The sequence below is a fragment of the Liolophura sinensis genome, chromosome 13, assembly GCF_032854445.1.
Source record: "Liolophura sinensis isolate JHLJ2023 chromosome 13, CUHK_Ljap_v2, whole genome shotgun sequence".
NCBI classification, from domain to species: domain Eukaryota; kingdom Metazoa; phylum Mollusca; class Polyplacophora; order Chitonida; family Chitonidae; genus Liolophura; species Liolophura sinensis.
In genome coordinates this window covers 23,396,074-23,410,575 of record NC_088307.1, presented here as the reverse complement: position 1 = coordinate 23,410,575, position 14,502 = coordinate 23,396,074, and the positions used below count along the sequence as shown (strand labels likewise).

General features: G+C 39.9%; 1 protein-coding gene across 3 annotated transcripts in view; it reads left to right on the top strand.

Moving 5' to 3' along the window:
• The window catches only part of LOC135480433 (LIM/homeobox protein Lhx9-like), a 42,498-nt gene extending 34,376 nt beyond the window's left edge, over positions 1 to 8,122 (top strand). For 2 of the 3 annotated variants that reach the window (XM_064760265.1, XM_064760263.1), the window contains exons 4-5: positions 6,213 to 6,427; positions 7,230 to 8,122. In XM_064760265.1, coding sequence (XP_064616335.1) covers positions 6,213 to 6,427; positions 7,230 to 7,502 — 488 coding nt within the window. In that variant the 3' untranslated portion in view covers positions 7,503 to 8,122. The remainder of the gene's footprint in view (positions 1 to 6,212; positions 6,428 to 7,229) is intronic. The other variant, XM_064760266.1, reaches the window with a different exon arrangement.
• The last annotated feature ends 6,380 nt before the right edge of the window (positions 8,123 to 14,502 follow it).

The following is a 14,502-nucleotide window of genomic DNA, read 5'->3' as shown; positions in this document are numbered from 1 at the left end:
GCCGTCTCTGAAAGGACGTGTCATCGTGGAGATACGTCTCAAGCTATACCGGGTTGTCGTCTTCTTTTCGGTCTCCATCCTCTCTCTCTCACTCCGTTTTATTATTCCAATTTTATCCCACTGCCACCACACCCCCCAACAATAAATAATGACCTTCCTCTTCAGCGCTCATAATTTTGTTAACGAATTTCATAAAAGTTATACTTGGTTTTTTCTTTTTTTTAGTATTTTCAATTTGTCTTCAACTGATAATGAAATTCTTTTTTCCAAAAGTTTTGATAGGTGCACTGTGGTGGCGCCTTTGAATTTCTGTCTTCAGTGAATCCATCATCTGACTCATATTCGAACATTATGTGTTGGACAATTGTCAATCATCGTCAGGGAATGCCTCGATATGTCTTATCGAATATAGATGATATTTGCATATATATAAATCACATCTTTGTACATTCATGAATTACATCTTTGTACAATCATCAGGCCTTAGGTTGTAACCATGTGTTTAGGTATATTTTTTAGACTCAGTCCAGTATATGACGGTTGTATTCATGAATTTCGCATCTTTACTTTAATGATAGGTAAATATATAGGTAAATATAGGTGTATTACAAAGAAGCTAAGGATATGCACATTAGTATGCCTAACACAAAGGTTGAAAAGAAATAACTGCAAACTGTTGTAACTTTTAAGTCGTTTCCTTATAATTCTGTCTCGTCTCAAACGAGTGTTTTAGCATGTAGTGGACAAGTTGTGTGGCACATTTAATACTTGATATTGTAATGAGTTGACATTCGTCACGTGCATGTTGTACACGCCCTTGATGCAAAGGACGTTAAACCTGATCGGCACCCCGCAAAATCTACTGAACGTCTGCCAGTGTCCCACTCTCCATGCCATTTTCCGGAAACGGTCCAATTCCGGTCTTGTTCAGTTGCTTCCGTTTTATGAACTAGGTTTGGGTTTTTGGATGACCAGCTTCCCTCTTGTTACATCCGCTCCACGAGAAGAGGACTTCAATAGAAGCTGATATCCAAGTGGCCTTTCCTCTTCCAGTGTATTTTCTCATATACGCACGCACGTTCTTTGGAAATATCATATTGTTCGGTGTATAAGGTCATGGGTGCCATAGTAAATTATTCCCAAGTGAGATCTGTGACAATGTCATCAAAGACTTACGGTATAAATAGTAAATCAAAAGCAGCGACGACAAATGTGATAATTGGTAAATTATTACCAGTAACCGGTGAAATACAGTCTGTTGTCAGTTTACCTCAGTCAGGGTTTTATTTTAACTGTTCATGTAAATGCTTAAAAATAACAAATTATTCGCCCCGTATAGCAACATGGCTGAAGGCAGTGGCGTTAATTGTAATTTATTACACATTCCTGCATAGTTGTTGTTAACCTAATATAAAGTCCAAAATTTAAATCCTAGCTCAAATATATATGTAGCGGAAATGATAAAACTTGAATGCAGACTTTATGATGGTATCAAGACCATCACAGTCTGTCTAATTTAAGAGGAAATCCTCTAGATTGCCTATGAATTGTATCAGAAACAATCGCTGCATGGGTAATCAAACATTGCCGCACATTGCTTGGTTACTTTATCAGCTGACGTGATACTTGATTGCTGGGCTGATATACATTGCCAAACATTGCTCTGTGAATCATAGATGGCTGATGAGAAACTGTCTAATATATTGCCTGATTGCTCTATGGATAAGATCACAGATCATTGCTGGGCTGACGAAGGTTGTCGGACATAGACAGATAGACTACCTTATTGAATGATGTGATATGTTATGTGATTGTTAGACTGGCAAAGATTGCCTTGCATAACCTGACTTCTCTGTGGATGTCAGGATAGGTAATCGGAGCTGGCATACATTGCCATATATTGCTTGACTGCTTCATCGATGACGCGATAGACCACTGCTGGGCAGACAAACATATGCATTGCCTGCTTGTATCAAGCATGACCAGATAGGCGATTTTTGGATAGACAGACATTGTCATACATTGCATGATTGCTTCAAAGATAAGCGGTTGTTGGACAGAAAAATATTGCCTTATACACTGCCTGATTGCTATATGGGTAACATGATAGACGATTGCTGTGCTGACGAACACAGGCATACATTGCTTGATTGCTATATATTGAGATGTGGCAGACGATTGATGGGCAGTTGTTTTGCGACGTCCTATCCGTTTTTTTTGTAACATGTTTTGTCTCATATCTGCCATCATTATTTGAATTCTGTGTAAATTTCTCATCTTGACATTTAAAGTGAAATAACCCATAACTCACAAGCGGTGACAGCCTGTGCCACGTCTGTTCGGCAACCTTAGATAGCTGAGGAGCGATGACATAGATCTCAATTGGGTTTGGTGGGTTTTGATTATGACTTGATAGCAAATATGATAGTTACTCAACACTTAAAATGCAGTGCTGTCAAAATGAAGGGCAAGTCAAACAGGCGGTCAGCCAGCAATCTTCACTTGTCAGTCCTGGTTTTTTTTTTTTTTTTTTGCACCGCATGGAAGACGACATAAATGGCGTAGCTTTACACTTTCTATAAGCTGCTTATAGAACAAAGTAGTCAGTTCCATTGACAGTTATACGGCTATTGACTGCTATCAAGACGGCAAATAATCGGCCCTGCAAGACGTTCCAACGCCGAAGAATGTACGTATTTGCCCTTCATATCTGCCTGCCATCAGATATAGTACCCTTATAGCTTGTCAGCGATGACGGGCGATTGTCGCGGGCATGCGTGTACCCCGTCCCACGGAAGTCCTCCTCATACACCCGGGCTTTCTTTGCCAGGGAAGCCGTGAGGCTTGTCATCGAACAACCCGCCAGAGTGGGCCAAATGGACTTTCATGCTTCTCTCGAACGGTTTCTAAAAAGGAACACAGAAGACGTATTAACAACGAAGTTGACTCGGCAAATAGCGCATGGGCTGTTTACACAGTATGCATATAGGCCTAAACGCACTGCCATCTTACTTTCACCTTCTCGGGGGTAGTATAAAAGGCTTTCAGGGCGATATTAGATCCACTATTGTACATGAAGATCTTTTTAAAAGCACTTTTAGTGAAATAAGCAAGAGTTTGTATACGAATGTTGGACGAGGTCAGTTGTCAAGCATTTAGCTCATGGGTGGGAGGGCTGGATGTATATATAGGTCGTGAAATGTATAGATTTTCCCCGACATATCGTCTCCACTCTTAAGACATTCGCAAATGGTCGAAATGGACACAGTTTAACAACGATCTCTGCTCTCGTGAACATATATGCGATGCTGAAGATATGGAAGGCGAATGGGACCATTCTTTTTTCTTTTTGGTACGCCTTCTCGAAAGATACGACGCATTAGAAGTGGAAAATGCAGAGATGTTTCTGTAAATGTCGCGAGAAATAAACTCCAACTTGTGAGACTTTATCATGGTCCTCGAGATGTGTAACCGCTAAGGCTTGAGTGTGTGTAAAATGTAATGTTTCTAATAAAGGTGTAGTGCAAATAAAAGTTAGACAGGAGGAAACAGAGAGTAGTATTAGTACGACCTACAGCATAGAAACAGAGCAGCGACGACAGTGTGATAGTTGGCAAATGGTCACACGTAGCCGGTGAAATACGGCCTCTTTTCACTTTACCTCAGTTAGAGTTTTGTTCTAACTGTACATGGTAATGCATAAATAGTAGCAAATTGCTACAGGCATACTCCAGATCCAGTGCATTAGCATTCAAACTATAACGAATGCGAGGCATTCCGAGAACTGGTTTCTTCAGTTTTACGTTGGCGAGAAAGAGAAGAAGCCAACAGATGTTCTGGGTGACACTGGCGACACGTATTGTTGTCCCACCATCCTTGTCTCGGGCTATCCATGCCAGTGCCCCATTGGCGTGGTCGGTCATCTGATAGTCCGCTTTTCGCTTACTTGCCAAGGAGACCAGTGTCCGAATCTCTTATTTGTTCCATTGTGTTGTGGCGCGACAACAAATGTGCATTGTTGATAGACTCGGATAATTGTAGGTTTATCAGTTAGAGGGAAACACGGTCACGCCCCGATGATTCCATTAATAAATCTATTTAGATGTCGACAGGATTCGACGAAAAGCATTTCAAAAAGCTTGTTTGATTATACAGTTGGTGTGTGTTGCATGAATGATTGTCGATTGTCCAGTTTCAAGCTCAACAGAAAAATACAGTCCTCTTACGAACTCTCTAAGGGTCGTCACAGTTTCCCACCGGATTCTTAACTCCTCACCCCAACTCTCTATACCGTGCCAAGCCCTACTCCAATCCTGGCTACTCAAGACACACATGGTTAATCGAATTTTTGGATTAGAGCACTTTGTCTAATTGTCTATATAACCAAGTCAAATAATCATTTATTTCGATTAACGGAAGAGGCTTTCCAACCATTTAAAGCTTTCATGATGATTTTTGAGGTAAACAATATTTGGTGCCTCAATCAATGCTGACTGTAATTTCACATCATTCAAATGTGGCCATTATGACAGCGTCCTGGTCTATGTGTATAGGTATAACGTACATGAGAATATCTTAAATTCTATAGTTCACGAACTGCCTTTGTTAATTGGTTCACCATCAGCAAATGGAATGCACAGGGGAAAAAGTGGAGTACAACAAGCTTCCTCTTCGAAAGTACATGGGGAGGTCTTCCAGAAACCTGCGGATGGTCATGAGTGTCCCCCGGGCTCTGTTCGGTTTCATCCCGCCATAATGCTGGTCGAACAAATGAAAATGAGTACGGCGTAAAACACCGTTCAAATAAATCAAATAAATATGCAAGTACTTATTATATAATTGCTATCGGGGATAATGCTTTCTGTGATGTGTATAATCTTTTATCCATAGATAAAGTTTTACTTCGCTCAAAATCATGTAGAACATAATGGTAATGTGTTTTAAGCCTAATATAATGAAGACGTACATCATAGATTTATTTATTTATCTGATTGGTGTTTTACGCGGTACTCAGGAATCTTTCACTCTCACAGCCTAAAGGATAAGGCGTAAGATAAATAAGCATACATATTATGAAGGGGATCATGCAGATCCCAACCCAAGAAAACCAGCAAAAGTTTCAAGTGTGGAATAATGTCTTCTAACAGACACATTCCAATGGAATAAATGAAGTTTTACTTTGTGTAGCCAATTATATCCGGAATAATGGTTGTGTTGTTTTTTCATGCCTCAGGCGTGTAAGGTGGTTTGGTTTACCATTGACAAGTCACTCAGTGCTAACAACTCGTCATGCCTATATATACTAACAAACACTTGATATTAAGGGTAGACAGAAGTGCCTCCAGAGGAGAGTTAGTTTATCTAGGATGGTACATCCAGAGAGCAAACCTCAAGGGCATAGGGTACTGTACAAGGAGTTTCGTGTAGCAGGGTACATAGCCAAAACTGTTTCTGCAGACCTAACCGTTGCTACTGTCATTCACGTGTGCCTATAACACACGTCAATCAAGACAGATAGTTCCAAGTCAATACTTAAAACAAGAAATCCTCACATCTTAAACAGCAATAACCGGCAATTTTCAAATATATAGAATTATAGTATTTTAGATACAACAATCAAATAATATTTCTAACAAGTATATGCATATAGTCCTTAATAACTACCATTGCAAACTCACCTGATGATGAGTATCAAAAGTTGGCTCACATATCATGTCTTCTCAGAAAAATTCTTGTGTAGGTCCTCTAATATAGGCCTATTCTATAATGTCTCTAGGCGACCTAATATATTATAGGCCTATTCACATAATGTCTCTATAGGTCAGCTGATACAGGCCTATTTTCATAATGATTCCCGATCAACTGATATAGGCCTACTCTTAGAATATCTCCATGCAGTTAGGCTAATGAAGGCCTACTCTCATAATGTCTCCATGCCCGCTGTTAAAGGCCTATTCTCATGAATGTCTCCAGGGCAGCTAATATATTATAGGCCTGTTCTAATCAAACCTAAGTTAGGACAGCTAATAGATCTAGTCTCATTATGAGGTGAGCTCCAAACAAAATTCAAAGCACACGACAATTTTGCAGGTGTGGAACTGACATTCCAACTTGGAATAGAACTATTTTTGGTTTTGAAAATAACTGTGTTGCATAAAACTATTTGACTTCGCTACATTCCCTTACCTTTGTTGATGATGTTGTTGTTGCAGGTCTGGTTCCAACGGATGGTTCCGATCGCTCACAGGAGGTCCTGGACAGAGACGCGTATCCTCAGCCCCCACCACGCCAAAAGCGGGTTCGAACCTCATTTAAGCATCACCAGCTGCGGACCATGAAGTCGTACTTCGCCCTCAACCACAACCCTGACGCCAAAGACCTCAAACAACTGGCACAGAAAACAGGGCTGTCTAAGCGAGTTCTGCAGGTCAGTAAAACTTTAGAGACAAACGCTGAGTATACTCTGTTAATATGCTGTTCATAAAAAGCTCGAGATAATCTGTCTGAAATATTTATTTAGTTACTTATTTTGATTGATGTTTTACGCCGTACTGAAGAATATTTCACTTATACAACGGCGGCTAGCGTTATGGTGGGAGGAAACCGGACAGAGCCCGGGGGAAACTCACGACTACCCACGTACGGCCAGAGAGGAAGCCAGCATGACCTGGATATGATGGTATTGCTGTCTCTATTAACATGCCATGACGCTTCCGTTTTACTACACTGTAGCCGAAGGTCTTCTCGTCCATCTAATATGACCATAAATTTTGGTCAGAACTATATTTTTACTCTTAGTACGAAACCATTACCACTGGAGAGCATACTTATTAATTCAGGAGTTCAAATTCCGCTCATGTTGGCTTCCTCTCCGGCCGTAAGTGGGAAGGTCTGGCAGAAACCTGCGGATGGTCGTAGGTTTCCTCTGGGCTTTGCCTGATTTCCTCCCACCATAATGCTGACCGCCGTCGTATAAGCGAAATATTCTTAAGTACGACGTAAAAGACCAATCAAATCAATCGATAAATAAATATTAATTCACATCATTGTTGTAATTGATTTCAGATAATTGCTATCATTGTAATTTCCGAATGTAAGTTTCACATATTGCTATTTTCTTTTTGTATATTTTTATGTATTTAACTGATTTGCTGTTTTTCTTAAGACCGTGTTATTTCACTTTGCTTGTGTTTTTTGAGACAACTCTCTGATTAGCGTATAAACTATAGGTTTGGTTCCAGAATGCCAGGGCCAAGTACAGACGAAATCTCATAAAACTAGAATCTGACAGGGGCGGGTTAGGTGGAGACGAAAATGCGGGCGAGGATGGCGACTGTGTGAAGGACTCAATGGGCGACATGGCCAGTTCGCCGTCACCGTCTCTGTCAGAAATAAGTTCCTCGCCCTCCCTGTCGGACCTCCACAGCTCGACAATAGAACCGGACCAGTCAAGCAACAGCCTGCCGGACCTCTTTACCAGTAGCATCGCCTCCATCAACTGAATGAACATGGAGATAATTTGTCGGAGTTTTCCTAGATAAGACCGTCATCTCGGCTCGCTAGCATCCCAGACAACCTGCTGACAGCTGCCGTGGATCAGACTCGTCAAAACACGGGCAGATGTACAAATGTGTGCGGAGAACGCCAATCGAGCCGCATTCCTGCAAATGGCGGAATCGCCTTGCCAAGCGGACGAGGTCAGTGTGTAACCAGCCAACTAAAACGACCTCCCAGAGGTCACCATGACAACGACGTCCGGGACCATGTCTCTGATGACAAAATATGTGACTTGTGTTCGTAACAAAGTAATGTGGTCTGTGCTGGGTTTGTGATCATGAAAAAAAATAAATTGTGCACAGTATGTGCATTTAGGCGTAACAGTGGAGGTCTGTTGTAGGCTACTTCTCAAATGGTGGTCCGATATCAGTCGTCGTCGACTTTCAACGCATGCGCACTGAATGCTATGGCTTGACGTCCCGATTGGCGTCACGTAGTTAGTGACGTTTGCTCACAATCGCATCATCACACTTCTGATGAAAGGTGCTCGGGCAATGTTGTTGAAGGAACACAATCTGAGTGTGGGGCGTACATGTGTGACGTATGTGGATGTGGTGTGACGTCACATGACTTGGTGACATTTACTGATTTGAGAGAAAAATTGTGAGAAAGTTGTAAATTATAATTAAACAAACTCAAACGTGCAGTGTTCAGAAACAGTGTGGATAAAAAAAAGCTCCAGTGGGTGAAAACAGTGCAAAAAACGATGGGCAAATGAGTCTTGAATCAGTACAGATAAAGACAATGGAGCTGAGAAAAGTTTTTGCCACTGGGCAATACTTGGGAATTGAAAAGCCCGTTAAGAAAACTGTATTTATTTATTATGTTATGTTCTGTGAGTGAAAGTAATTTGAACTCTTGTAAACAAATTTTATTTACGTCTGTTATGAATGTTTGTCGTGTCACTTCTCACAAACAAAAGCAGATATAATTACACCCAAGAAAGTCGTGCTATTTACACAGTTGGCTTGGTCTTCAGTGATTTAAGCAAAATTTGGGACGATGCAAGGTTCAATCTCACCGGATATAATTGTGCTTTTTAGTCAACTCTGAAATATATTTGTGTTGATAGGATACTTCACAGAAAACGGTATATATCTGGGAAATGTAAAAATACTTTCGGCTGCTTCTAAACAAAAAGGAAAGGGCTTTTTGCCACGATTTTATTTCTTGACGCAAAACATAATCTGTTAAATTTAACAGGAAGTCCGTTGGGCCTGGCTAAGTGATACTAGAATGTCTTCTATGATTGTAGCAAAGTGTTCTGACAATGGACTTATTAAAAAAATTAACACATTGTTTCATTACTGTGGTTTCACCTATTCATGATTCAGGCCCAGACTGTTACTTTTTTCCCCTGCGCTAGAAGATGTTTTTCTCCGGAAAGGGTACATGGTTATCTCCTCCTGGTTTGAACTTTTTCTCCTCGTATGCAGTGATATATCTCACTGCTTCCAGGAAGTATCCTGAATGCATAAAACTCAAGCAAAGCGAAAGAGTTCCGAGCAAATGGGCAGTAAATCCCATTAGCGAGCATACGTACACTCTTTTCTTCTTTCTTATCATTCGACCAATTATTTTTTCCATCTGTTAGAAATTCTTTGTTTTCTTAAATCCTTGGGTATCGAAAAAAGACTTGTAAATTTCAGTTAAAATGCTCTGAAGTGAAGTTATTTCCGATGTGAATGTCTTCGAAAGTATAAACAGGAAACAGGTTATATTTTACTCCACGCTTGATTCTGACGTGCAAGTCCTTCATATAAGAATACTTCAAAATCTCGTGTATATACAATATACAAGCACCATAAATTTTCTTGCCCTCTGTACTAAGATTGGGTGCAAAACAAATGGAAACTGAATCACGACTCTCTGTTATGTTACTGATGTAAAATAAAATATATGTGCAATTTATGATGTTTGTCTGTATTTTATTAAATATTTCAAGATGTTGAAACACGCTCGGACTTTCATAACCTATGTGTAGCTATTATATATAAGATACCCTGTTGTAGTAAGAAAATCAGTCTCCGTTAAAAATCAGAAAAGTCATCCGCTATTACGAAATAGTGAGTGAGTGCATAGGGTTTAACGCCGTACTTAATATTACGAAAGAATGATTATGGTTTAAACGCCATCGGGTTTTTTTATATATTGTGCTCAATAATCCGTATTTTCAAATGACTAATGTGATCTCTTTCAGCTAGTGCATAAACCAACTGATCGACTTAACATAAGATAATGCAATTGGTTCTCCGAAGATTGAACAAAATTCCATTTCGAATCAATATTTAGACTCGTTTATTCAGTCCGGCTTACGAGAGGATTGTGAGAAGACTTTTATAACGTATATTATTTATTCATTACACGATGACAATGATCTATTCAGATTAGACTATAGGGTCTCCATTGAACGTAAGAAGCTACCCCAATGTCCGAAGATACGATTGACAGTATTGTATGGCCGTGGTTTTGCATGAGCGGCATGGTTTGTAACGTATACGTTTGTATAACGTATGGATGCCGAGGGCTCCTCCGAATTCTACACAGGTTTCCTTCATGAACTTATAACATTTCATGACCATTCTTTGTAATATAGCTAAAATAATAAATACGCTCATTCGAATTAAAAAATTATTAAATACGCCCGTAAGTATAACAATTGAATTAGAAAATTATTAAATATGTCCTGAAAATTCGAAAGTAATTAAACTTTCACTGAATGTCGTTTATACTTGTAAATAAAACTTTCCCAGACTGACTACCAATCCGTATTGAATTTTGGAGTTGTCTTCATGGACTTCCGTTATCCGTTATTTGTATAATTTCTTGCGTGAGCGCTGCATAATATGCCAATCAAATAAATAAAAAGCAAAGAAATAAGTGGCTTGATTTCCCGTAACGACAGCGGATGTAATCAAGCTACGTGTTCACTAATGTTTCCTGTAATTTTAAGTTTTTTTTTATCTGTCGAGCACATCTCGTTTCTTGTATTATAAAGTGTTTGTTATTGTTATTTCTTTTTTGTTTTGTTTTTTACACCTTCTTTTGCATGTATATGTAACACAACATGCTCAGTGAAGGAAAATGTCATAAAGTCAACATGGGGTAAATAATACAGATGTATGCCAACTTTTCGTGGCTCTTATATCATAACACTAGGATAACAGGAAAAGCTGTATAGGTGCATTGTGTATACGGGGATATTTGAGAAAAAAAAACGTGATTTATCTATAACATAAATTTTCATTTTTTTTGTCACCGAAACACCAATATTATGCAAGGTATGCCATGAAAAGGATTTTGCGTAACTTCGGTGCTGTACATGAAGACTGAAAAAATATACCTGTGTATATAAACCCGTTATTTCATAAGATAAACGAGGTTCGTTTTTAATATTTAGACACGCATTGGGTAACATTCCCCATAATAAATGTTATGATTTGCTTAACACTAAACACTCACCTTAAAATCATTCTCAGTTGGAGGTATCTATACATGTTTTCTTACTAGACTACAGTACATGACTACATGTTTGTGCATGTTCTTAGCACTCCTGCATAAATTGGACTTCAAACGTTACAAATGAATCAAGCTATGAGAAACCGGCAAGATACGATGAAACTACTCAGGTATAAATAAGTTGAGTTCATCATGTTTTCTGTCTACAATTCATATTTTACATACATACATACATACATACATACATACATACATACATACATACATACATACATAGGCCTACATACATACATACATATATACATCTATATTTTATTATGTGAGTTTAAGTCCAGCTCATGCTGGCTTCCTCTCCGGCCGTAAGTGAGAAGGCCTGCCGCAACTTGCGGATGGTTTGGGGTTTCCCGCCGGCTCTGCCCGGTTTCCTCCCACCAAAATGCTGGCCGCCGTCGTATAAGTGAAATGTTCTTGAGTACGACGTAAAACACCAATCAAATTATTAAATAAATAAATTTTTATTATGAAATCAAAGTCAGGTTTGAAGAATAGATATCTGTCTACATGATAAACAACCAGGTGATACATTTCAATTAATGTAAATGTATCATCCATAGAGGTAATACAAGCACGAGAATGCTTACAAACCCTCTAAGCGCGTGACTGGGTGTATTGTAGAGGTGACTGTGAACATGCACCTCGGAAGATATTGAAGGGATGAAACAGATGAAATGAAATAGAAGAAAGTAAGCAGAAGAAAGTTTGGACAATGTCTTACACTTTTTCGTCATATCAGGCCACTGTATGCATTCAAAGAAACGGTTCTAATATGCTGGAACGCGCATTAAATGCATTTCATTATAATACTTGTCACAAGTTCATCCGCATTATCCCGTACCCTGCTGCATTAAACCTTTCCAAGACTCCACCCCTCCCTATTATGCATCCCCACCCCACCCCATCACACACATCCAACCTAAACACAAGACTTTCCCTCTTCACCAACCCTGAGCAGACGCTGTAAGGACGGGAACAGACGGTGTGGAGAATGGGAACCATCTGTTGGACGGCTAGTTCTGTGTTTTGGCAAGTGTGGGGTAGGGAAATAAGCATGGGTCTCTCGATTACCCAGAACAAACAGATATTACGCCGAGCCGGTCGGAATCGCGGGGGTTGGCTGTTTAGACAAACTGTTTCCTCGAACGCTTCATCAAAACACAACCGAGGTTTTCCATATGCGATCTGTTTTAATAGAAAAACTGTGAGAAATCGGAGTGGCAAAAATGTGAGCGAGTCCGCTGATCCGTTTTTTTTTTTTCGCTCCCAACAGTTCCTAACTGGTCAAGGATTTAAGACTGCACGTGTCAGCCTGGAGTTCCAGCGTGACAGGCGCTAGTTTTTGATAGAACAGCGGGAAGGGTGCTAACAAAAACAGCGGTAGACTTGAGATATGAAAACAATCACAAGAGGCAAATTATATACAATTAAATCTAAGCGAAAACTCCTCTTGTCTCGGAGTGTAAGTAGGATGACGATAACAACAGTGATGTATGCGACTACCACGCCTGAATTCAAACGTTTTCACACATTTAATTAAGTATTTGTAAAAAAAAAATGTATAGATCTCCGTAGCCTGGACAATAATCATGTAATTGTGTTTGTGCTTTCCATTTTTAATAACATTCAAACGACATTTCCTGAAACTTTTCAGTAGTGTTGATGCAAATTAAAAAGCTACAAAATTCATGTAACATCACACGAAAGGCATTGCTTTTTTGTCGAGAATGTATCGAAGCCTGATATATCACCTTGGTTTTCCACATATCGAACATCTGATGTGGCAGATAGATTATCTCTCATCTACATGAGCTTTCATTTGATTTCTTTTCCACATGATTTCTTGTATTTCACTGACACGATTGCGGTTAGATTAATTTATGGCCGAAGTAAATCGGAATACTCGGGATAAACCATCGCTCGACGAACCTGACTGTTGGCCCCAACCAAGGAGCGATGTCTGGATTCCAGCAACTTACCTTTATCCTTGGGTTAATGCAGATCTGATGGTCATAACCGGATTCCACACAATTCCACACGGGGATGCGAGATGTACACGATCACCTGGGTGCCATGATGTAGAACGTAGGACAGATGGCCATAACCAGATTCCTTACAATCTCCAGAAGGATGCGAGATGTACACGATCATCTGGGTGCCATAATATAGAACGTAGGACAGATGGCCATAACCAGATTCCATACAATTTCCTTAAGGATGCGAGATGTACACGATCACCTGGGTGCCATAATATAGAAGGTAGGACAGATGGTCATAACCAGATTCCATACAATCTCCATAGGAATGCGAAATGTACACGATCATCTGGGTGGCATGATGTAGGACGTAGGACAAATGGACATAACCAGATTCCATACAATCTCCAGAAGGATACGAAATGTTTCAACAACACGTTGACAATTGAGTACGGCACACGATCACGTGACAGCCATGATGTAGAACGTAGGACAGATGGACATATCCGGATTCCATACAAGCTCAATCAAGGATGCGAAATGTTCCCACAACTATTCAGTTTTGTACGGTATATGCACAATCACCTGCCATGATGTGAAGCGTAGGACAGATGGCCATAACCAGATTCCATACAATCTCCTTAAGGATGCGAGATGTACACGATCATCTGGGTGCCATAATATAGAACGTAGGACAGATGGCAATAACCAGATTCCATACAATCTCCATAAGGATGCTAGATGTACACGATCATCTGGGTGTATAATATGATGTAGGACGTAGGACAAATGGACATAACCAAATTCCATACAATCTCCAGAAGGATACGAAATGTTTCAACAACACGTTGACAATTGAGTACGGCACACGATCACGTGACAGCCATGATGTAGAACGTAGGACAGATGGACATGTCCGGGTTCCATACAAGTTCAATCAAGGATGCGAAATGTTCCAACAACTATTTAGTTGTGTACGTTATATGCACAATCACCTGCCATGATGCAAAACGTAAAACAGATGGCCATAACCAGATTTCATCTCCATAAGGATGCGAGATGTACACGATCATCTGGGTGCCATAATATAGAACGTAGGACAGATGGCCATAACCAGATTCCATACAATCTCCATAAGGATGCTAGATGTACACGATCATCTGGGTGCCATAATATAGAACGTAGGACAGATGGCAATAACCAGATTCCATACAATCTCCATAAGGATGCGAGATGTACACGATCATCTGGGTGCCATAATATAGAACGTAGGACTGATGGCAATAACCAGATTCCATACAATCTCCATAAGGATGCGAGATGTACACGATCATCTGGGTGCCATAATATAGAACGTAGGACAGATGGCAATAACCAGATTCCATACAATCTCCATAAGGATGCTAGATGTACACGATCATCTGGGTGCCATAATATAGAACGTAGGACTGATGGC